Below are 23,871 nucleotides of genomic sequence, written 5' to 3'. Positions count from 1 at the left end.
TTGGTAGTGAAGTCGACTGCCTTTTTTATTCATGGCCTCAGACCAATTAATGATTTTTCCCTTGGGATTGAAGGAAAATGGGTGAAAAAAATAAGGGTTATTTCATATCAATAATCCATCCTATTGGTGGTCTGCAATAATCACTCCATCCTATCAATAATCCCAATTAAATCCAACCTAAACACCATACCTTCTAATAACGAACCAGCTGATATTTTTTGAAGTTTACGTGTATCAAATAAACCAAGTTCTTGATTCATCACTTGAAAATATTACACATAAACTTCACATATACCGGCTAGGTTGTCCAAAAACTATCAAATATTCCAACATAAACTTCAAAAAAATATCAGCTGGTTCGTTATTAGAAGGTATGGTGGTTAGGTTGGATTTAATTGAGATTATTAATAGGATAGAGTGATTATTGCAGACCACCAATATGATGGATTATTGTTATGAAATAACCCAAAAAATAAAATAAATAAAACAACCCAAGGAGAATGGCCGATAGAATGACCTGGGTTGTGAAAAGAAGTTGCCGTGCATTCTCACACAAGGGAAGCATCGGTTTGGCTGTAAGAAAAGCAAGTCGTGTTTATTCTTACAGAAAAGCAACTGATTCCATGCACTCTGAAACTGCTGCTTGTATTTACATAATCTTCAGTGAATGACTTTGAATTGTTAACATTAGGAAAAAAAAATTATACGTAGTATATGGCAACTGTGGATTGTGTTGGTGCGAGAAATTATTGTTGTAATCAGCAACCTAACAATATGAAGGGTCGATGATGAAGACAGTCGTGCCATACTGGTAGAAGTTTATGGATATGATCAGATAATCTTTAGGAATCTGTGAACAGTAGGAAATACTTTGCGGACTGCTGATTTTTGTGTAAAGGTATACGAACAATTGAGGTTTCAAATTTAAATCGTTTGTACCACGTCTCAATAACTTTACCAGCTGACAATTTGAACTTTGGTGTTCATATATTCGAGCTTCTGCCGAGGCAACATCTTAACAAATTGACAGTGTCCAGATAAATTAGATGCCCAAAACAAGTAGGAAGTTGATATACAATAGAAACTCTCAATAACATAGGCATAGGCTAGTTTAAGCAACACTGAAAGAAGTGGCAGCGCTTTCAACGAACTTTTTAGCTCCCTTGAACCATCTCTTATCTCCAGCCTGAGCCTTGCAGATGTAAAGCTTACCGTCTTTAACTGTAGCTGAAATCAGCTGGTGTTTCCCACCTTCATCACCGTCTGCTGTTCTTGTCAAAACTGACAAGAAATAGTACTGCTTTCCGTCAACTACTGGTGTGTCTGTTTCTAGGATGTTTGCAGATGCCACAACTCCAGAGTCGAAGCCACCCTGTTAAAAGTTTGCCAATGAGTAAACAAAACGGAAACTGCAAGTCTGCAACGCAAACTGCGAGCCAGGATTTTTGAGGAATTACCTCAGAATCGGTCTTGCCAAAGTAAGCTTGCTGTCCCAATAAGTAGTTAACCTGCGAAATCAGTGCATCGTTTAGTTAGCTATTATATCGCGGAAGATAAGAACAAGGGAGCCCTTAAAGAGAGAGTAACAGTAAGGTGAATTACTTGGGAGAGGAAACTCTCAGGAGAACCGAAATCAGTGATAGACTTCTTATCGGTGGGTTGTATCATGACACTCACGTTGCTGGTAGCATCGAAATTGTCTTCGAACCTTAAAACTTGACCAGGAAACTCTTTTTCTTTGCTTGGGTTCCATTTCGCCGGGATTGACAATTTAAATCCGTCTCCATTGTACGGTAGGAAGTCAGTGTTTGACTTTGGCTTCCCGAATACATTTGCTGCAATTTAGTTATGCTTTAAAAAATTAATAGGATTTTTTTTCGTAAAATAGATTACATTTTTCTCTTACGCGACCAGTTTATAAAATCATAGATCGCGAAAACCTTTCATGGGGCTAGTACCGATTCAGGATTAAGTTCAGTCCGATATTCGACATCTTGATCATATTGCCCGAGGCAATGGACTCTGAAACCAAGTCCCTTAGGTTCATAGTGTTTCGGAAAATGCACGCAGTGTCCTTGGGGTTTGACATTTTGCCCGAAATATCCAATTTTTTTATTCCGAAAACTTTAAGAGGTCATAACTCGTGTTTAGAAGCTCAGAAAGTGACAATTGTTTTTTTTTTCAAATTGATATCTTTCCGAGAACTACGACGTGGAAAAAAAGTTTGGAATTTGTGACCAAGAGATATGTTCACTCAAAGTTTGTTCGGTCAAAAACCCGTTGACATACAAAAACTCATAAGTACAGGATCCAAACATGACAATTTTTTTTTCTTCAAATCGTAGTTCTCGGAAAGCCGACTGTTTTGGAAAAAAAATTATCACTTTCTGAACTCATAAAACGAGTTATGGTCTCTTAAAGTTGTTCGTATCAAAAAATTGGGTATTTCGGACAAAATATCAAACCTCAAAGGCACTACATGCATTTTCCGATAGTTTTTTTTACCCCTTAGAGGAAGATGATGATGATAACTATAGTCTATAAGTTGTAATGCTGACGGGTGTTAAACTCAAGTCACGTAACATATATTATAATTAGTGAAACAAGACGAAGAATGTATGTAAATGGGAAAATACCAGCTTCTCCATAAGCAGCATCAGCAGGAGAAACCTTGGAACCAACAGCAGCAGCACCAATGAGTACAGTCAAAGCCAACCTTCTCGAAACGGTACCGTTATCAATACGGGCCTCTTCTTCTTGCTTCTGGGCCTTGCAGATCACCACGTTAGGTCTAATGATGACAGCCGGGTAGCGCGAAGACGGGATTTTACCAGCTGCAGGGCTGGTGATGGCTGCATGGTGTAAGAAGCATGCTGTTGAGGCCATTTCTTGTATCACACACACACTCACAGTCTCACTTAATGTCTTTGTTTCTTAATGGAGTTTTGTGGGTAAAGAAGTGTGTGATGAGGAATTATTTGATTGGGTTTTGAGTGAAATGGTATGTGATATGTGGGGAGTGGATGATGCTAAGATTAGATTGTGAAGGTGGATAAGGTTGTAGTGAACTCTATTGGATCCAACTAAGCTTCTTGTGTCCCACTTAGTTGGTGATTGTGAAGCATCTAGGTTGGGACTTGGGTATGGTCTCGTTTAAGACGGATACTATCCGTCTAAGTTTAAACTGGTTATTTTTATCGAGTTAAACACAACCAGCTTACAAGTAGACCTGGCAAAATGGACCCGACCCGAATGACCTGAGCTCACGACCCGAACATGACCTGAACCCGAATTGACCCGATCCCGTATAACTCGACTCGAATTTTTATTTGTTGCAAACTAATTATTATCCACAAATAACTTGATACTAGTTGACCCGAACGTAACCCACCCCGAAGTCTACTGACCCGAAATGATCAGGCCCGAACCCGTCCCGATTGACCCATTTTCCAGGTCTACTTAGTACTTACAAGAGAAGTTATGATCTCTGTAGGCAAATTAGCAATGACTGACGGTTCTGATCGGATCTATATTTCCATACCCCGCCATCTTGGACAAATATTAAACAGTTGAAGAGGCGATGTTGTTTAGCATGAATCGATTTCCAGTCTTTGCACAATACTAAACAGTTTAAGAGGAGACGTTCTTAAGCATGACTCGATACAAAACATATTAGCAACACCTCAAGGACGACTCGACCAAGGTCATCAGATGACTTTGAAGTAGAAGACATAATGTTAGTTTGTCATGTAGACTAGTGCATTTCGTTTAATTAGATACACCGGAATACTAGTTTGTTATATAAAACTTGTACGTTGCTGCAGTCTCGTGTTTCTGCAGACGATTCCCATGTAGTAGATGTTTGCCATGTTGGTAGCCGCTGTTCTCTTTTTTCCAATGGCAACCCGAGATTCTTCCTTTCTCGCCTTCTTTTTCTCGTGTTGTACCCTCAAGTACTCTCTTTTCCTTGCTCGTAACAAGTTTTGTGGCCGAGGGGGGTATCAATCCATATGTAAGACTGTAAGAGACACCTTTTATGCTCAAATAGTCCTCTTTTTATATTGATGAAAATTAGGACAGAAAACCAACCCATCAAGTACTGAGAAGATCGCGTGCTCCTTGCCGATTCCCACATTCTTCCCTAGATGCACCGTAAATGAAGATGACTCGTGAAAAACGGAGTGATTAACAGTGTTTGGTTCAAGATTCAGATGTTGAAAAGATGTGGTAAGTTAAATCACACGCGGGTACAATGAAAAAATAAAAAAATAAAAAAGATGTTGAAAGTGGGATTTGAACCCACGCCCTTTCGGACCAGAACCTTAATCTGGCGCCTTAGACCAACTCGGCCATTTCAACTTGTTGCTTGTTTATTCTTCTGTATTTAATATATTGAGTATAACATAATTATTGTGCTCTTAACGGAATACAACCCTTTTAATCGATTTATTTGGGAATGTGGATGTGGGATGCAGGGCATCTTAAAGTAAATGGATGTTCGGTGCACTAAAAAATAAATGAGTCCCCAAATATGAACTTTATATGTCGAGGTTTGTATTGAACTTCATCAATAAAGCTTTTAAATTCGGTGATTAAAACCGAAGGTCCGGCTCTACAGCTCGTGGTTGCCTGAGGCCCTAGACGCCCCTGCTCGTGTACAAAATTCAATGTAGCCTTGTGAAAGGCTTTTTTATATTATACTCTCTATATAATACGAGTACCTTCATATTTTTTTTCGCAATTTTTGGCCTATTTACAATCAAAGCTACCGTTAGAAAGTCGATAAATAGACAACATGATTGGAAGGAGTGCGAATCTAAGGGTTTTTTTGAGATTGTAGAGAAATTCTTAGGTACGCTCATTTCACCTCGTCAACCATTATCAAACCTCTACTCCATTCATGAGGATTGAGGAACCACTAACCTTAAGTCACGGGCATGAGTGAAGGCATTAAGCCATTAACCCGTTTTCAATTTTATCCTAGAGCCTCTCGCTTGAGACCCTTAGAAATGCAGCATTTCAACATTGGGAGGATACAAGTTCGGTATGAGAACGGAGAAGTGAAAACCTGGCATTTCAAAGGTGTTAGCTTATTCAATTGTTAAACCTGAAGATATGGTGGGTACATTCAAAGATGAACGAAACCGTCTAATTACAACTTGATAGCTCTAACTGGTAACAAATTCGGAGTATCCAGTAAATCAGAGGGAACATTGAACATCAATACACTGTCAACCAGATATTCGAAAAAATTCCTGCTATAATGTACAGGATGCTGAACATCTGCATCATTCATTATACATTTGTAAGACTCGTTTCAATTAACCATGTTCATTATTCATAAATAATCGGTACTAACCAAGCACGATTCAAGCAACTTGACTAGACACCCAACTAGCCCAAGTTAGAAATAATCCAACAGAGATGCATCAAATTTAATAGCAAAACGCACAAACATGATAGATAGAGAACAGTAAATTACTCGAATACAATAGAACTTCAATTTTACATTACTAGCAGGGAGCCAGAAATTAGTACTACTATTACTAGTTTACTACTACTGCTGCTTCATAATCAAATAAAACCCGAAAAACGACACACAATTAACTTAAAACCAATACAACAAATCGAAAAACAAATAAACAATCCTTATTAAAAGTCTTCATCAAGCTTAAACACATGAGAACCACCATGACCATTCAAACTATTCATAACAGAAGCCTTCTGATACTCCCCAACCCGCTTTTCGAAAAAATTAGTCTTCCCCTGCAATGAAATCAATTCCATCCAATCAAACGGATTCGAAACTCCGTAAGCCTTTCCAATCCCTAACGCTCCCAACAACCTATCAGCAACAAACTCAATATACTGACTCATTAACTCTCCATTCATACCAACCAACGCGCAAGGCAGCGCGTCACAAACAAACTCCCTCTCGATTTCCACTGCCTCCGAAACAATTCCCTTCACGCGCTCCTCACTCGCCTTATTGTTCAACAGCGAGTACAACAAACAGGCGAAATCACAGTGTAAACCCTCGTCTCGGGAAATCAACTCGTTCGAGAAGGTAAGCCCTGGCATTAATCCTCGTTTCTTGAGCCAAAATATCGCACAGAAGCTTCCAGAGAAGAAGATTCCTTCAACACAAGCGAAAGCGACAATTCGCTCAGCAAAACTCTCCCCGCCATCAATCCAGCGCAAGGCCCAATCGGCCTTGCGCTTGACAGCAGGGATAGTCTCAACAGCACGGAATAAACCCGATTTTTCATCCGAATCCTTAATGTAAGTCTCCAATAATAAGGAGTACATTTCGGAATGGATATTTTCAATAGCGATTTGAAACCCGTAAAATGCTCTCGCTTCAGGAAGTTGAACTTCCTTCATGAAACGACAAGCGAGATTCTCAAGCACAATACCGTCAGATGCGGCGAAGAAGGCGAGCACGTGAGTGATGAAATGACGTTCATCGGATGTCAGAGTGTCGGACCAGTGACGTAAATCGGAAGATAAATCGACTTCTTCAGCAGTCCAGAAAGAAGCTTCGGCTTTTTTGTACATTTCCCAGATTTGGGGGAATTTGATTGGGAACATGCAGAATCGATCTGGGTTTGGGGCGAGTAAGGGTTCTGATTGTTCCATAATTGCAGGCATTTTTTTTTTAGGGTTTGGGAGAATTGGGGATTTTTTTTAGGGTTTGGAGGTGTGGTTGAGATGGAATGGAGATAAGAGGGTGGTTTATAAAGAGGTGGTTGGGTGAATTGAAAAATGAGGGAGTTTTGAAATTTGAGAAGAGAAGCGTGCGGGAGAATGAATCGAAGGCGGGATTTTTTAATATTTTCCCTCTCAAATTTTGGTTGAATCGACACGGCACGTTTTTAACACAATTTTTCGCATGACAAGCGGGTGCTATTCTTGCTTGTGACGAAAGATTACTTGTTTATGACGGATTGTGAGGTCATAGTTATTTCCCTTTTTGACTTTAATCTAATTGGTTGTGAGGCGTTATAACCGTTACAAATGAAAATTCGTGGTTAACTAAACACCGGGTGTCATGTACGAGTAGTAATTTTATTTTAAATCGTCATTTAGTAAGTGTGAAATAAATTTGGAAATGTTATAGGGGTATTTACGTAAATAACAAGCAATTTATTAAGAATGACTTTATACTCCCTCCTATTCACTATATTTTTCCCTCTTTACTTTTTACCCAATAAATAAGGAAATGAATTTGGACCACACAAAATACACTACCCCACATGCCATTGAATTTGGACCACACAAATCAACCCAAAAAAATGAAATAGGGAAGAAAACTCGAATAACCGAATAAGGAAATAGGGAAGAAAACCCTGAATAGGAGGGAGTACTAGTTTTTGTGCTTTGTCTAAGAGGTTAACCAAGAAATCCACGAGTACGGTCAATTAAATGTAATAGATAATATTGACGATGTTCTGGAGTGGGTGTGGTGAAGATTAATGTTGACGCGAGTTTGCTAAAGGATGTAGGTGTGGGATGGGGATTAATTTGTCGTGGGGAGGATGGTATGGCGAGAAGAGCATGTGCAATTCAAGTGCGGCAGAAGTGGGAACCCGAGTTTGCAGAAGCCATGGTAGTTCTACATGGGCTAAAGGAGGCATGACGAGCTGGGGAGCGGAAGATTATTATTGAAAGCGATTGTCAAATGGTTATTAATGCAGTTAAAGTCATAAAGCGGCACGTTTTTAACACAAGCGGGTGTTATTGTTGCTTGTAACGAAACGTAACTTGTTTATGACGAAATATAATTTATTTTCAGAGGAAATTATCATTTCCCTTTTTAACATTAATCTAATTGGTTGTGGGATGTTACTACCGTTATAAATGAGAATTCGTGGTTAACTAAAGACTGAGTGCCTTGTAATAATTTTATTTTAAATCGTTTTTTTATTAAGTGTTTGAAAAAAATTTAGATATTTTATAGGGGTATTTACGTAAAATAATAAGCGATTTATTAGAGTTTTTGTGCCTTGTCAAAGAGGTTAACCGAGAAACTCACGACTACGGTTAATTAAATATAACAGATATTCTTTCCAATCTAGTCATTTGTTTGTTTATTCCATTTAATTGCTGAACTTTCTATTTTTGTAATGCGTTTAATGGACAATTTAACAAATAACTGGGACGAAAGGAATAATATAATTTAAAGTGTAATAAGAGTGATGTATTTTAAAAGGAATTTCATATTCCCTCACAAAAAAATCTCATCTAGTTTTGTACAGTCCTCGAGACAAAATTTAAACCATATTTCAACATAATATGTTAGTTCCTTTTTGTCGAAAATATAATTTTGTGCAAAATGTTTTGATTATTCTGAACCAAACAGTGTTACCGTCAGTCAATTTTGATCCAACCTGTGATTGTGGTGGTGGTTGTCGTTGGGCGGAAGAGGTGATTGAGACGGTGGGTACGATGGTGTTAAGGGAAGATGGATTCAAAGAAGAGAATGCAAAGCTGAAGAATGCACACATGAAAGAATGACCATTTTTGGTGACTGGATGAAGTTGTAAATTGCTTGAACCTACATCACTAAATGAAACACGGCACAAAAAAAAAAAAAAAAGAAAAAGAAAATTTACAACTGAACACTAATATACTGTACTACAGATGTTTTTAAGCTTAATAATTCGGAAAGTCGGTGACAACAGAGTACTTGTAATTGAATAGAACTATCAATAATGACATTCAGTTACTCCCTAAAACAGTACTACTATTTGTTAAGGCCAACCTGCGAGCTGGAAGTATGAAACATCATAAACTGTAAATCCTGAATGCAAGATTTTGTTGCAGCAGTAAACTAAACTCCACTTCTGACCGTTGTTTGCTAATTTCATTAGAATTTACATCCCGACTAGTAAACTAATGTTGATTTAGGGTCACCTTTTTCTCTATCAACTCGTATTGCAGTACAAAGTTATCCTGCAAATAAAGCCAAACATCAATAATTCAATATCCACGATAACTGAAAAACACTCCAGCCTAGGCGCCTCAGGCATCCAGGTACTCTGACTAATTAGGAATTACTTCTAGGGTCATCTGTCATACTCATACTAGTGTTTCAAGCGACCCTACAGGATACAAATATGGAATTCGTCACCAGCCCCTAAATCGACAGTTCTCCTCGTGAAATTATAGAAAGCAAGGCTAGTAAAGGAGGAGATGATGTGGGAAGCATTAAATATGATGTTTAGCGATATTAAGTTTTGTTCCTCAAACATTTTGTTACTCCCTCTGTCTATCATTCATTTGTTTACCTTTTATATTCTTTGTGAGGAGTATGTTAATCAAAGGTAAACAAATGATTGGGACGAAGGGGGAGTATCGCTTAAAAAACTCCATATATTTCAAACTTCGACCTTGTATATGGTCATTGAGGTGTCACCATTAGACCAGTACAGTATCCTCGATTATGATCAGTCTACATGTCTCAATTCACGCTGCGCAGAAGTCCAACACTTGGATACATACCAAGTCTGACACCCATACTCAAGTCCAAGAATGACAGTCACGATGTAACCTAAAGCAATTATGTTTGACCGTGCGTACCTTTTGTGTCTCTTGCCATGTAGTTGGATCGAAGAACTTGTATGATCCTCGCTCAAATGTTGCAGTCTTGTACGGAGGCTCCGCATTAGTTATCCTCGACAACCAAAGCCGGAGCTCCTTGTGATACAACCAGCCTCTCCTATGACTGCAAACCAAGGTCACACGTATCTATAACAGCAAAGTCGGACAAACATACAGCAGAACATTGCTTGACTTGACTAAGGGGAATAAAGGAAAGGACATAACGATTCACAAAGTGACATCAGCTCTCTGACGAATAACCATTACAAGAAAATCAATTTGGTAGTAAAAAAAATTAACATACAGTTCATGAGCTGCATACAACTGGGCTTCGTCTTTCGGCATGCTGTATTGCCGCCCCGTCAGGACGGGTCAAGGGACAAGAAAAAATGTTAGATAGCAACAAAATAATACTCCATATGTTGAGATACTGCAGGAATGAAATAGAGGGACAAGTGAGACAAACCCACCTGTAAAAGATGTAGAACAATGTTGCTATCGGAAACTTCATGAAGTTGAGATACTGCAGGAATCCCATAACAAGAAATAAAAAACTTAAATACTAGAAGTTCTGTTTTGATCAATTAGTCTCTTGTAAGATGGGTCTTCTCATATTAAAATAATCATGAGACCGTCCCATATGCGAAATAGCCGTTTTTTAATATGCAAGAACCAGGCCCCTAGCTAGATGCCTACTATATAGGCCCAAGCCCAGCAGGGTGAGTGACCAGGCCTTGGAAAAGGAAGGAACATAAGACATTCCCCTGACCAAGGCCTCCTAGTAAAGTTATACTACAAAATGAAAATCACCTTGAATAAGTAGAGCACTTACATTAAGAGGAGGAGCTAATTTTTCAAGGTAACAGTGGGGTACAACAAACTCAGGGTCTCCCTTGGCAGGCTCATCAGTCCAGGGTGAACCAAACGATTTGTGAAGGTCTTCAGAGGAATTCAGATTTAAGCCTAGGGTAGTTAGATCGATGCCAAGAGCAAGGGATGTCAAATCAGGATCACTCATTCTTATGACGCCCAACAACCCCAACAGTCCAAAGGAATCAGCAGCAGGTTGTGTAGCTTGAATAGGCTTGACTCCCTGATCCCTAAACGACGGGTTCACCGTGGGCATCTGGCGTAGATGAAATTGAGACTGGCTTTGCTGTTGATATTGCTGCATTCGTTGGTCATAAGATCCCGCACCAGAAATAGTGCTTATATTGTTAACACTCCTCAGGCTATTATCAGACGGTCTGTTGCCCTGCTAAAAAAACAAGATAATGCACTTATGACTGATATCGACTACAATAACTAGAAATGTCAAAAGGGTCTGACAGGTCCAGTTCATGTCAGAACAATTCGGGTTGGGTTATCACAGGCCCGGTAGGTTCAAACCGTGAAATTGTAGCTCATTTTGGGTTTTAGTCATGGGTCAGGATTTACACGTGCACAACCTTAAAAGGCGGACCGGATTAGGTCAAATATTGACTTGTAGAGGCAAGAAGGCTACCAGTTGCGCCTCACAACAAGCCTTTAAAATGTCATCTAATCACAGTGAAATTAACAGACATGTGAATTTCGCCACCCTATCTCACACATAAAAATGAATACAGCAAGAAGAGTATAACAAACAGCAGTTCAGCATTAACAGATTTGCCTGGAAAGAGCCCATAACTGTTTTACCATAATTACAATAAAACTTAGAGAGGCATACATATATATTATAATATACCTATTAATTTCGAAAGACTTTTTAAGAAATTTCTCGTGACTCATGCCAAGGCATATTTAACCTTTACTTCATCCAGAAAGGGATGAGAGCAGCATATACGGCCTTGTTTATAGTAACTGAAAGAAAAACTAGACATACTCAATCCGTTTTAAAAACAGTATAACTCATAACTATCTTCTAGTATCCAGAGAATCCATAGTCTATATTCAGAATCATCTTCAATCACCCTTCAAACAATATTTTAGACGTGCCAAAATTCAGATCTTAACCAACTTGCCTTTTATAAATAGCTAGGAGTCTAGGACCGTAAGAGGATCTCGACCAACTTAACACTTAAATATTCCTTTTATCTGCACAACCTAGCAAAAGAGCATTCATCGAATATTTGTGATTTTAAATGTCCTATAGTTCAACCAAGATCAGAGAAAAAAGCCAAAGGGCACCCCAAAGCCATGTGAAGCTTCATAATAAAACATGCCTTGCCGAGGAAAGTTTTCACTATGATCAATCTGGTGAGAAGATCAAAGGGAACATTTCCATACCAGTATAATCCAATGCAAGAAACACTATCTACCATTGTAGATGTAGAATTGACTCTACCACCAATACAAAGGACACCCTGAATTCTGCTTTTTCTCATGACATTGTTTTCATCCATTGGAGTCAACGACGCACTACAAAATTGATTCTGGATTATTAGGAAAAAATATAGCAAAATGGTTCACTATACTGACAGCTCTTTCTAGTTACTAGCCATCACTCGATGCAATTCTTGATGTAATTTTCAGTATGGGTTATCTGGAAAAAACCTGTTTATGTTATTAACACAAAGTAATTTTGCGTACAACTAATCCCCTAACCCACCATTTGCAAGAGCCCGGAGGAGTTGGAGTAATGGTTTTGTTTCCTCAAATATGAAGTTTTGCCATCAGTAGTGACTTTTAATCTGTGTTGTTGCATAGCATGACATACAAACACAATCTAACTCAAAATATTATCTGGAATATTCGTCGTTTATGGTGGGTGCTAAAAACAGTAACTAATGCTAAGCAGTTGCTTAAGAAAGAGAATTTAGGCATGGAGGATAATAATTTTAGTGAATTATCTGTATGCACCTGAATATGAAACGTTGAATTTGAGGAAGGGAACATGTCAGATCCATGCGACTGTATAAGTCTCTGGTTATTTGCTGATGTAAATGAATCGCCGCTACCGCTGACTGATGGCATATGTTGCTGCTGGTGCTGTGGTTGATGAGATGAGTATGTGCCCCCGAGAGTGAATCCAGCCGATCTTCCCATCTGCACATAACGCCTTGTTAGCATAAGAACATTGATAGGGAGAAGGAGAACCATCTAGTTGTACAAAAACTACTCACCGAAAAATGCTGTGACTGCATCATCGATACGCTGTTGTCTTGAAGTTGATCTTTTTGACGAAAGTCCATCCCAAAATCTACGCTTCCACCTGCATGCATGTGAATGCAAAACAATAGGAACAAAATGAAGATGGCGCTAATTTCCAACACACAACCTGTAACAGCGTATTATAATGAGGCATATGGACTTAAAAATGATTATCATTTTGCCCTCCTCTCAATCTCCTATATGGCGCTTTCTTGTTCAAGTCCGGTCCTTAGATTTTCATGTTAGTCATAATTTTAACTTAAAATTGTGAGAGCAAGAAAGAGAAACCCCCCTTTCACGGACAACTGTTCACAAACATTATCATCAGATGCAATTATTTCAATTACCCGTTCATAATTTTTATGTACAAACTTCAACAAGTACTGACCTTTAAATCCAGGTAAGGCAGGAAAATCTTCGTTCTGGATGCTGAACTCTTGGTTCCGTTGACCTATAGGACCACCAAGACCTTGTTTTCTCATTGAACCTGCCATGATGTTTGTCTCTCAGGCCAAGTAACACCAGTATGCACTGGAAAACAAAATACCAAGAAAATATAATATAAGGCCTTCAAGTTACCTATTTGTCCTTGAGGTGCTCCAGCAGAGTTAGGTCGACTTCCTAATGAAGGAAAATCATCCATTGCAAAAGGTGTATCATTGGAGTTCATGTCATGTAGCATTGCCCTTGAGCTCAGGTTATTAACAGCTTGGCCATGGTTCTGGGATAACAGGTTTCCTCCAGACACATAGGAGTTCCCAAGCATCGAAAGTACCTGTGGAGATGCTGAAAGCAAAAAAGGCACTTTTCAGTGATTCTTAAGCCTAATATATCTGGCAATTGACCCACGAAGGGTGCCAAGAAAAAAATACCTAAACTAGTATAATTCCTGTTCTATTAATGTCACTACAACAACATTAGCCTCATTCCCTTAAAAGGCTCCAGCCATGGCGAGGTAAGGGGTAGTCAGATGTACACAAAATGCATCCAGATGGCCCAAAACAAAAATTGCATTGACCCACTGCTACATAGCAATATCAGCCATTGATTTTATTCCAAAGCAAAAATTAACAAGAATTTGGCTCCGGAAATTGAACTCATATGAGACAAGTTAGGCTACCGTTAATATGAAATGAGGAAGCAATGAAAAAGTGGAGAAAATGGAAAACACAATAATAAAAGTAAAAAAGCGAAGCAAGATATACAAAAGAAAAAAGAGTAACTCAAAAGAAGTAAAGAAAAAGGCAAAAGTGATGAAATCTTTGTAATGAATAGTTCAGTACTATGAATTGGAATGGCGAAAAATAAGAATGAAGACAAATTAAAAGTAATACGGAGTACAAGACATTAGGAAAAGTAACACAATTGATTCAAATGAAAAGAAAACGGGCTGAGAAACAAAAAAAAAAATTAAAGTGAAAGAATCAGAAAAGATAAAATACAAAATCACGCCCCATAGAATTCTTCCCTGTGTAATGTCATACTGTCTTTAAATTTCCACTTGACCATTTCGTCAGGATTCGCTCAACCCCCTAGCCAATGTACTCTAAAACATTTTCTTGCCCGCCTAAAAACGTCATAAACATTTATAAAAGGTCATTTCGCACTGGCATATAAGCTAATCTTGGGCATGGTTTAACACACATGATAAGCATGCCATGCCATATTACTACCCGGCGTCTCTCAAATGTAACAAAATTTTGACGGAAAGAAATCTTTGTGAGGTAGATTGAAGATGTGAGGCACAAGATCACAAGTAATGAACACCACATCTTGATCTAGAATCTTAGAACCTTCTTGGAGTGATTGCAAAGAAACTAACTGTCACCCAAACAGCCACGGATAATAGTACCTCTACTCAATATAAATTTTCTCATGGTGGTTACAGTACGTGTGATGCTCGGACTCTTCACCTGACCCTGAGGATCCGGTGGACAGGATCCGGACATGGATCCTTGACGGATCCTTCTATGAGAAATCAGTGTGAGAGTGTTTTGTTTTAAACCTCTGTTTTGTACCGCAACCCTATATCAGGAGTGATCTTGACAAGAATTTAATGTTGTAATAAAGTCTTCATTCATGTTAAACATGAAGAAACTACTTTTCCTTTCTTTTCTTTGATTTTTTAACTAATAATCAAATTTTTCAGAAATAAATAAAAATTAGCCGAGTCCAAATTTAAATTTGGATCCTCGTATCCGAGTCCTTGTTTTTGAGATTTCAAGGATCCGGCACTAGGATCCCTACCCGTGTTGGATCCTCGTATCCAAGTCCGAGCATCGCAGGGTTACACATCTATCTTCACTGAGGTATCTTGGAAGTTGTTAGATAATAAGTCAAAGTACTAAATTCGGCACGGTAAATAGATCGCATAATGCACGGGTAAAAACTATAGCAAAAATGATGAAAATGATGATCAGAGTTATGCTGATAAATAATATATGGAAGCTTAGTGTTACAACCACTATATGACATTTGCTTTCATCAGCCAAAACAAACAAAAAGGATATGACAAAACAAAGTATACCTTGTTGAAGGACACCGCCCATTAATCCATTTGGTCCTTGCAAACTAGAACTTCCAGAGCCATTGTTGGTAGTGAAATTCAGACGAGAAGTAAGACCAGGCACAGATATTCCCCCACCAGAACTCATATTCCTTCCAATGTTGCCAGAGCCCACAATATTTCCCATTGAGCTTGTGATTCGAGAGCCTGCATTTCCCATCATAGGTGACACGCCAAGGCCTGGCATAGCTCCACGGTTACCCGCAGCAGCAGACGTCGGCAGAACCCCATGAATAGAACCACCAACAACATTTGTGCTATTACTATAGCCAGGGCTTCCGACGATGTTCATACCTCCTCTATTACTGATTCCAGAATGCCCATGTGAGACACCATGAGAAATCTAGAAAAAAAAATTCAATTAAATAGTATTGCCAGTGCCCAATTTGTCGCCAAATTTGTTGACCCTGGCATCTTACAAACAGATCATATGAAGAGACAATCTACATATATTGGAGCATGAATGCACGATGATGATATCAAATGAGAAAATAAGACGTACCTGTGAAAGAGGATCCGTTATATTATTTGACCCAAATCGTCCTGCAAGGAGATTTCCACTAGATTGTTGCATCCCTCCAGAAGGTACACCGTTTATTGCTGAATTTCTTGATGAAAGTGAACCAGCCATACTGGGAACGTTGAAGTTAGTGTGCATGTTATGAAGCCCTTGAATTCCTACATGAAGAACCGTATCAATTCAGCACTGAATCAAGAGAAGTTTAATATATGAAACTTCAAAATTATACTCACCAGTGTGATGAAACACAGGAGTGCCAGCACCAGGCTGAGCAGAGAAAGACGAGGAAAATGATCTCCCTGCGCCATCTGTTATATTTGTAGCCGATCCATTTAAAGAAGACTACAAGCACAAGAATGATGCATGTCAAACGCCAGGGTTAAGCATCAACTAACAACCACCACACAAGAGCAAACCTCCCTTGTAAACCATTACTACCACTCTACCATGTGACAATATATGGAACCACCAACGAATCGACAAAACCCCTTGCTATCTAAATTACAAGAAATGACAAACTCGATAATTGTCTATTTCCATGATCCATTTACCTGAAGATTGAGATAATAGGTTTGTAACCACAATTTTATTGGTTCATTTTGATCTGAGTACAGCGTGGTGACCCTTAACTAGATGATACAAAAAGTCGAGTACGCTGAAAATACATTAAAACACAAAATGCTTTGTTCCAGTTCAATCAACCCCGTGAGTCAAAAACCAGTTATTCTGCCGGTACCTCGCATACATTTATGAAAGTTGATCCTACAAATTGCAACAAGTCATGATATTTCTACGACGTGTCCTTGTATCCCCATAACAGAACACAGTCCCAATGTCCCCAACTTCTAATGTTAATATATGTGCTACCCTTTTAGATCATTAAACAATAGCAAGTTTGATGAAGCAACCAAAAGGACTTCTAAGACTGTTAAGCAGATGTCTCTAAAAGAGTGGCAAGACAGCAATGCATTAAGTACCATCCATATTAAAAAAAAATGTATGTCACAGGATAAAATTATGCTTCTAAGAGCACAATGATGCGGCAAAGAGCGTTAATGAAAATTCTAGCTGTGTAGAAGGAAATTCATACATTAAGTACGCCCGACATTGCAGAATTTTAGGATATCAATCAGAAATCATCCCCTGCGTTGCAACAATAAATGGTCTGGTTCGCCAAGCCTGGTGAACACAAAGTAATGATCTTTCTATCCCTTATTTTCGCGCACAAACCCTAAAACATAAAAGACAATAAAATCGGACAAAAAGCGAACAATTAAGTAAAGAACCATAAATGCAGTATCCACAACGAAAAAAATCGGTACAAAATTATCACCATCTCGAAAGATGAAATCATAAAATCCACACTTACCCTTTTAAACAACAACAATATTACCCAGTGCCTCGAGGGCTCCCGCAAATTTTACTTACGGAACACAAAGAGGCGGTTTCCGAGCAAATTTTACTTACCCTCTTAAAATTAACAAAATTTACCAACAGAAATTTTACTCGTATCATCGATAGATAAATTTCTTTCAACAATTGAGCATCATTTATTAGTACAATAATTACCCACCCATTAAACAACTTCTAACGTACAAATCCTTAAACCCCAGTAAAAATTAACAAACACCATATATATACAGTAAAAACAGCAGAATTAATCGCATGATTAAAACAAATTTACTAGTACCCAAATGGGTAAATCTATCATCTAACAACTTACATTAATCATTAATCAAGAAAACATTAAAAACAAATAAAACCCACAATTAATCTAAAACAATACAGCAAAATTGAGAAATTAAACAATAAATAGGGAGAGAAAATATACGCACTTGATGAAGGGTTATTGATGAAATTGAAGAACGATTTAGAGTTGGATTTGAAGAGGGAAAATGAAATTAAATTGAAATAATTGTTCTAAAGTGCAATTGATAAAGGGTTTTGCTGAAAAAAGGTGGAGGATTGTCCAGTTTTTATGCTTGTTTTTACAAGAACATCAAGGAAATAGCAAAGACTGAACTACTCCACTATGGCTTATGGGCCTTGAGGCTTGATCTATGGCTTTTGTGTTTGTAAATGTGTGAGACTTTGAACCATGAGAAATTAGAGAGTTGAGATATTGACCAAGTCTTGTTAGGTCATGAACCCATTTGGATTTTGTTTGGAAATTTTGATGTTTTTTTTTGGGTCCTGCTATACGTCGTCGACATTTTACTAAATATCGTCGACAATTAACGTAAAATTCCAAGTTTGCCCTCCATATCATGACTCCATATTGGTCTCACCAAAATGCAATTTCCGTCTCAAAACAGAAATGAAATTACCGTCTCACTAAAACACAAGTCACCGTCTCACTAAAATATTTCAAACCAAAAAAAAAAAAGTCGGGTTTTGTAATTAACAACATGAACGGGAACGATTTTAACAACGATTTCAACAATGAAGATAGTAACGAGGTTAGTTTACGATTTAGTTTTGTTAAAAATTTATGTTTTATTATCGTTTGAATCCCGAATTAGGATAGATGCCATGAATGTAGACGGAATTATGATAGAATTTGTGACGGATTTATATAAAAAGCAATTGAAAAAAAAAAAAAAAAAAATAACATCGAATCTGGCCGAGACGTGGGGATTCTTCGTCCCAGGCCCAGTCCAGACGAAGCATGGGCTCGTCTCCTCATGGGTTTGGACGAAGGATTCCTTCGTCTGGGCTTGGAGTTGGACGAAGGATTCCTTCGTCTGGCCCAATGTTGTTGTTTTTTTTTTTTTTTTTTTTTTTTTTTAGTTTCTCGTTACTTTTTTTTTTTTTTTTTTTTTTTCCGACTCGTTTTGTATAAAATAATTAATTTCCGTCTTTGTATTAAAATTTTTTATTTTTTATAGTTTCCGACAATTCAAATAATTATAATTAATTTCCGTTATTTCCGACTCGTTGTGTACAAAATAATTAAATGCCGTTTTTTGTATTATAAAACAATTGAATTAATTAATTACCGTCTTTATATGAAATTTTTATCTTTAACATTTCCGACTCGTTTTGTAAAAAATAACTTATTACCGTGTTTGTATTAATTTTATATTATTTTATATTTACTTCGACTAGTCCCGTAGCAAATAATTGAATTAATAACTAACTTGTTGAAATGCGTGCGCAGTGATTAACGATGGAGACGGTGTTGATTACTCGGATCATTTTACGCCAACCGATTTTTTGCATCTAGTACCAAGCGTTTAATTGGGCATATGAGATCGGGCTCCGACTCGGGTTTGGTATAAAAAAATCAAGCAACAAGAAAGTTGGTCGTAACACGAATTTGAGACAACGTTATTTTGTTTGTCGGATGGGTGGAAAAGGTCCCGTAAATAAGGATGCCGATTCTTTAATGAGGGGTAACACCGCTACCGCGTGGTGCAATTGCAAATTTTCAATGAAAGTTGTTGAATTAGAAGAGAATAAGTGGCAGCTTGTGATGAGATCCGGGTTTCATAATCATGGTTTAACGTTGTATTGTGACGGCGACAGATACTTTGCAAAGTTTGATGACGAGGAGTTGGCTTATATCGATGCCCAAGTTAGAGCTCACGTTAGACCGCAATTATTAGTGCGGGTTTACATCGGCGAATCCGGAAAAGTCAAGACCTAATCGGCGACAAATCTACAACCGTTCTCGAAAGTAAGGGTCGAGGAAAGAGATGGGAGAAACCCTAAGACAACAGATGTTAGCACTTGCGGTTCAGCATAAGTACGTTCATTATTGGGTCACTGATCAGGAGACCGATGAGCTAACCCACGTGTTCATGGCTCATCCAGAAGCGGTTAAGATGTTTCGATCATACTATTATGTGGTACAGATCGATTCCACGTACAAGACAAATGAATACCGTCTTCCGCTTGTTGAGATTGTTGGAGTCACACCCGTCGGGAAGAGCTTTGTCATCGCGTATGCTCTTGTGACGCATGAGTCGGAGGAGAAATATCTCGTGGGTCCTACGGAAATCGAAGGCCCCGCTCAATGATGCCGTTCAACCTATTGCTATTGTTACCGATTGCGAGAAAGGTTTGTTGAACGCGATTCCTTGTTTTCCTGGATTCGTCTCACTTGCTATGTCTTTGGCATATATATTCTAACGTGGAGACGAAAGCACTTGATATCACGGGTCAAGATAATTGGGCTAAGCACGTAACTTTTAACTTGTTTACTGCGGTTGTCGAGGCGGAGACCGGAGATAAGTTTAATGTTGCGTGGGGCAAATTGGCAAGGGAATGGGCGGGAGTGGCGGCTTATATTGAGAGGCAATGGTTCCCGCACTTGGAAAAATGGGCCAAGTATAGAACGAACAACATAACTCATTTTGGCAATACTTCTACATCCCGGGTTGAGTCGGCTCATGCGAATTTGAAGAGATGGTGAATAGCGCGAAACCGGCGATTGATAGCATCCGAGTCGGTTTCATTCTTTGATGGAAACGCAACATGTTGAGATCCGACACTCGTTGGAGTTATCTAGATCGAGGCGGTTGACGGGGATTCAGCGATTATTTTCCGGACTTTCTTGCAAAATATCAAAGAATGCCATCACCACGAATTGCGTAAAGAATTCGAAAGAGGTGCCAAGATGACGGAAGATGCCTTGACGATCGATTGCGGTTGTGTAAAGGCTACTACACTTGGTTTGTTATGTGCTTGTTCACTTCACCGCATTTCTAGAAACGGATCTCGGGTCCCTGTTGATGTGTTACATGCATTTTGGAGGAAGTTGGAGTACGATGGTTCGGAGGCAATGCCGACTTGTGATGATGATCGGTTGGAGGAGTTATTCGATGAAATTCGGAATGCAGATCCGAGTATGAGATCATCCATGTTCGATGCCCTTTACTCTCAGATACATCCGGATCAGGAGGATGTAAACGAGCCTCGGGTTAACGAGAACCCTAGAGGACGTCCGAGTAGGGGAACTCGTAGAGATCCGTCCGCCGTTGAGCATGCACGGGTTCGTGTTCGAGTAGGTACTCCGTCTTCCCAACGTACTCCGTCTAGTACCCCCCGGTCTACTCCGACGATTCCTGTTACTCCGTCGTCTACTCCCCGTTCTACTCCGTCGGTTCGTTTTACTCCGTATCGACCCCCCCGGTCCACTCAGACGGGCCCCGGTACACCGTCTACCACTGCTACCACGACTACGAGGAGTTTCGGCACAACGTATTGCGCACCTCTTGAGGTCGACTACACCATTGGTGATTTGAGGTATTTTCCTTATCGTGACTTCCTGCCTTCATTTTTTCACGAGTATGTAGAAGCATGGTTTAATCCTTACGGAGACGGTCATTGTGGTTTTCGAGTTATCTCACATGCTGTTCGGGGTGACCAAACTCATTTCACGATGGCTAGAACAGATTTACTTAGGGAAATTCGTAGTCCCGATTACCGTGATCATATCTATGGCCCAGGGAGATTTGATACGGAGGTAGCTAGAATTACATTTATGGATCAGACACCGTGTGGCTCGGGTAATTGGATGGACGGTTTCGATCTATATGGCTATGCTACGATGTACAATTGGGTGATATGTTGTATTTCTGCATTTGACGATCAAGAAGGTCAGCGACATTGGAATGGTTGTTTTACTTATTTGCCTTTACGAGCCCCCCCCGGAGTACGTACCCCATATGGTGTCTTATGGGTATTACATGCGGGAAACCACTATTTGCGGCTCCGGGTACGCCCCTTGTCACCTATGCCTCCATTAGCCCCTTGTTGGGTACATGATGCAAGCGTAGATCATTATAATAGCCTGTATCGACATCAGTTTCGTATGTGGGAATTTGCGAGTTCATCTTAGCTTTTATTTGTCCGATTATTGTACCTTCTATTTTATATATCTGAATATTGTACCTTATATTTTTTTTTATTTAATTTTCCGATTATTGTAGTTTATTATCGTCTGCATCCGATTAATTGACTTAAAACGTAATTTAATTAAAACAATCCTTAAAACATAATTTGACATATTTAAATAAAAACATTCATTAAAACAATCCTTAAAACGTAATTTAATTAAAACAACCCTAAACCCTAAACCCCAAACCCTAAACCCCAAACCCTAAACCCCAAACCCCAAACCCTAAACCCTAAACCCTAAACCCCAACTTAAAACATAACATAATTAAATAACTACCGAACTTAATTATCTTCCGATGATGAAGATGACGATTCCTCATCTTCTTCATGATCTTGAATCTCAATTTCTTCAGGTTGGGTAGACATATATTGAGTCAATAAATCATTCAAGTAGAGATAAAGAATTCCTTGCCCCGGCACTCTACCAGCACATAAGTCTGATAGTCTTGGGTAATCAATCACGGTGAGAATGCGCTCAAAATATGAAAAGATATCACTTTTTAACCTACGAAACTCCCACATCTTCTCGTTCGATTTCATCGAAAACAACCTCATCTCTAACTGCTGGAGTTAGAACATGATCCAGGTTTCCTTGTAAAATTATACAAAGGGTACCAATTGGAGGCTCTTCAAGCGGGTGCCATACGGGTCACTAGGAACCACTGATTCAAGACGCTCAATTAGAATTGGTAAATTTTGAACAATTAAATCGATTCTTATTTGATAAACTCGATTTTTTCAAAGATTTGTGAGAACCATTTTAGGATTGGATGTTGTGAGTGAATAATTAGTATTGTAGTGAGTGAAGATGATTTGGATGTTGTGATTGAAATTGACATAGAATGGCCTATTTATAACCTATTAATTGTAACGGTTATTTTTGAATTACAACGGTAAAATTTGAATTATAACGGTGAAATTTGAATTATAACGGCTATTTTTGAATTATAACGGCTTTTTTAAATTATAACGGTAAAATTTGAATTATAACGGCTATTTTGAATTATAACGGTAAAATTTGAATTATAACGGTGAAATTTGAATTATAACGGCTATTTTTGAATTATAACGGCTTTTTTGAATTATAACGGTAAAATTTGAATTATAACGGTGAAATTTGAATTATAACGGCTATTTTTGAATTATAACGGCTATTTTGAATTATAACGGTAAAATTTGAATTATAACGGCTATTTTTGAATTATAACGGTCACATTTTTCCCTATATGATTTCCGGGACAGCTACTAATCCGAAGAAAGCTTTTTTTAAGTGCGTACCTTGCAATCGTTTTGTGTCGTGGTTGACTGAAGATCATTTAACAATAACAAAAAAGTTGAATATAGCATGTCAAGATGAAGGTGATGATGCATCAAGTGGAAATGTCATGAAAGAGCAAGTGATAGGTATAAAAAAGGAGATTTCGGAAATGACAAGGATGATAAAGTTTTATTTCAAGTGTATCTTGTATTTGTTTGTTTTCATTATGTTGGCCATTGTCATGAAGTAGTTACTATTTTCAGAAATGTATGAATTTGCATCAGTTGCTATGTATTCAAGAAATTTAAGAAATTTAAGAAATTTCAGAATTTAAAACCGTCAATTTTTTTGAAATAATAGTAAACTAACATAATCATCCAACATAAATAATGTCTTCAAAAACGTACAAAATAAATGAAAACAAACACAAATTAGTCTCCCACTACGATTATCCTCTTCCTCGCTATCGCATATAAACACCATCTCGCTTCTACGCTGAACAACATCACCGGGTGTTTGACGAGGTCCTCGCTGACGTATGATATCCCCAGCCCTCTCAATCAATGGGTCGACGTTCTTCATCATCTTGCGGAAGAAGGCAAGTCATTTCTTGTCATCCTTAATTTTTTTCGCCTCGTAAATCGAAACATTACAAAGACACGTGCGATCTGCAAATTGACAAGAACAACTAAAACATTATAAACATTATCGAGGAACAAGAAGAAAATTATATCGATTATTACAACAATCGTAAGTAATATTATTACCTCGGCGAATATCAAAATCCTCATGTGGCAGGGGGGCATCATGGTGGTCGGGATCAATGATGAACGGGTGAGAATTCCCATTAAACCAAGCCTCATACTGCTCCGTCTCACCTGGGAAGCT

At 38.5% G+C, this 23,871-nt stretch overlaps 3 protein-coding genes and 2 non-coding genes across 8 annotated transcripts; 1 reads left to right on the top strand and 4 right to left on the bottom strand.

Moving 5' to 3' along the window:
• Positions 1-1,015: 1,015 nt before the first annotated feature.
• On the bottom strand, positions 1,016-3,112 carry LOC141643638 (oxygen-evolving enhancer protein 2, chloroplastic-like). Its single transcript, XM_074452872.1, has 4 exons — positions 2,637-3,112; positions 1,603-1,835; positions 1,458-1,508; positions 1,016-1,372 (listed from the first exon to the last, which is right to left on the bottom strand). The coding sequence occupies exons 1-4, from the start codon at positions 2,884-2,886 to the stop codon at positions 1,112-1,114; spliced, it is 795 nt and encodes a 264-aa protein (XP_074308973.1). The 5' UTR covers positions 2,887-3,112; the 3' UTR covers positions 1,016-1,111.
• A 1,166-nt stretch (positions 3,113-4,278) lies between these two features.
• TRNAL-AAG (transfer RNA leucine (anticodon AAG)) lies at positions 4,279-4,359 on the bottom strand. The gene has a single exon. It is a non-coding gene; the product is annotated as a tRNA-Leu (tRNA).
• Positions 4,360-5,462: 1,103 nt separating this feature from the next.
• Positions 5,463-6,757, bottom strand: LOC141643637 (ribonucleoside-diphosphate reductase small chain-like). The gene has a single exon (XM_074452871.1). It carries the CDS (start codon positions 6,649-6,651, stop codon positions 5,653-5,655), a length of 999 nt encoding a protein of 332 aa, XP_074308972.1. The 5' UTR covers positions 6,652-6,757; the 3' UTR covers positions 5,463-5,652.
• A 1,843-nt stretch (positions 6,758-8,600) lies between these two features.
• LOC141643636 (putative NOT transcription complex subunit VIP2) lies at positions 8,601-17,883 on the bottom strand. 4 transcript variants are annotated; one of them, XM_074452867.1, is made up of 14 exons: positions 17,657-17,883; positions 16,912-17,052; positions 16,055-16,163; positions 15,804-15,979; positions 15,263-15,644; positions 13,315-13,521; positions 13,124-13,222; positions 12,708-12,796; positions 12,445-12,630; positions 10,436-10,861; positions 10,074-10,126; positions 9,908-9,949; positions 9,583-9,727; positions 8,601-8,955 (listed from the first exon to the last, which is right to left on the bottom strand). In XM_074452867.1, the coding sequence occupies exons 2-14, from the start codon at positions 16,927-16,929 to the stop codon at positions 8,896-8,898; spliced, it is 1,992 nt and encodes a 663-aa protein (XP_074308968.1). In that variant the 5' UTR covers positions 16,930-17,052; positions 17,657-17,883; the 3' UTR covers positions 8,601-8,895. The 4 variants fall into 4 exon arrangements, with proteins under 4 accessions (XP_074308968.1, XP_074308970.1, XP_074308971.1 ...); XM_074452869.1 differs by having other exon boundaries at positions 10,436-10,858; XM_074452870.1 differs by having other exon boundaries at positions 10,436-10,858; positions 16,912-17,000; positions 17,657-17,813.
• On the top strand, positions 16,055-16,135 carry LOC141645284 (small nucleolar RNA snoR35). The gene has a single exon (XR_012544865.1). It is a non-coding gene; the product is annotated as a small nucleolar RNA snoR35 (small nucleolar RNA).
• Positions 17,884-23,871: the final 5,988 nt, after the last annotated feature.

This window comes from Silene latifolia, chromosome 2 (genome assembly GCF_048544455.1).
Source record: "Silene latifolia isolate original U9 population chromosome 2, ASM4854445v1, whole genome shotgun sequence".
NCBI lineage: Eukaryota > Viridiplantae > Streptophyta > Magnoliopsida > Caryophyllales > Caryophyllaceae > Silene > Silene latifolia.
This window is presented reverse-complemented; position numbering and strand designations above follow the sequence as displayed.

Coding starts and splice junctions, on each gene's coding strand:
- LOC141643638 (XM_074452872.1), bottom strand. CDS start 2,886: ATGGCCTCAACAGCATGCTTCTTACACCATGCAGCCATCACCAGCCCT. Junction 1,509..1,602: donor CTGAGAGTTTCCTCTCCCAA/GTAATTCACCTT, acceptor CTGATTTCGCAG/GTTAACTACTTATTGGGACA. Junction 1,373..1,457: donor TTGGCAAGACCGATTCTGAG/GTAATTCCTCAA, acceptor AACTTTTAACAG/GGTGGCTTCGACTCTGGAGT.
- LOC141643637 (XM_074452871.1), bottom strand. CDS start 6,651: ATGCCTGCAATTATGGAACAATCAGAACCCTTACTCGCCCCAAACCCA.
- LOC141643636 (XM_074452867.1), bottom strand. Junction 15,980..16,054: donor TCCTGTGTTTCATCACACTG/GTGAGTATAATT, acceptor TTCTTCATGTAG/GAATTCAAGGGCTTCATAAC. Junction 9,950..10,073: donor TTGTTCTACATCTTTTACAG/GTGGGTTTGTCT, acceptor GCGGCAATACAG/CATGCCGAAAGACGAAGCCC.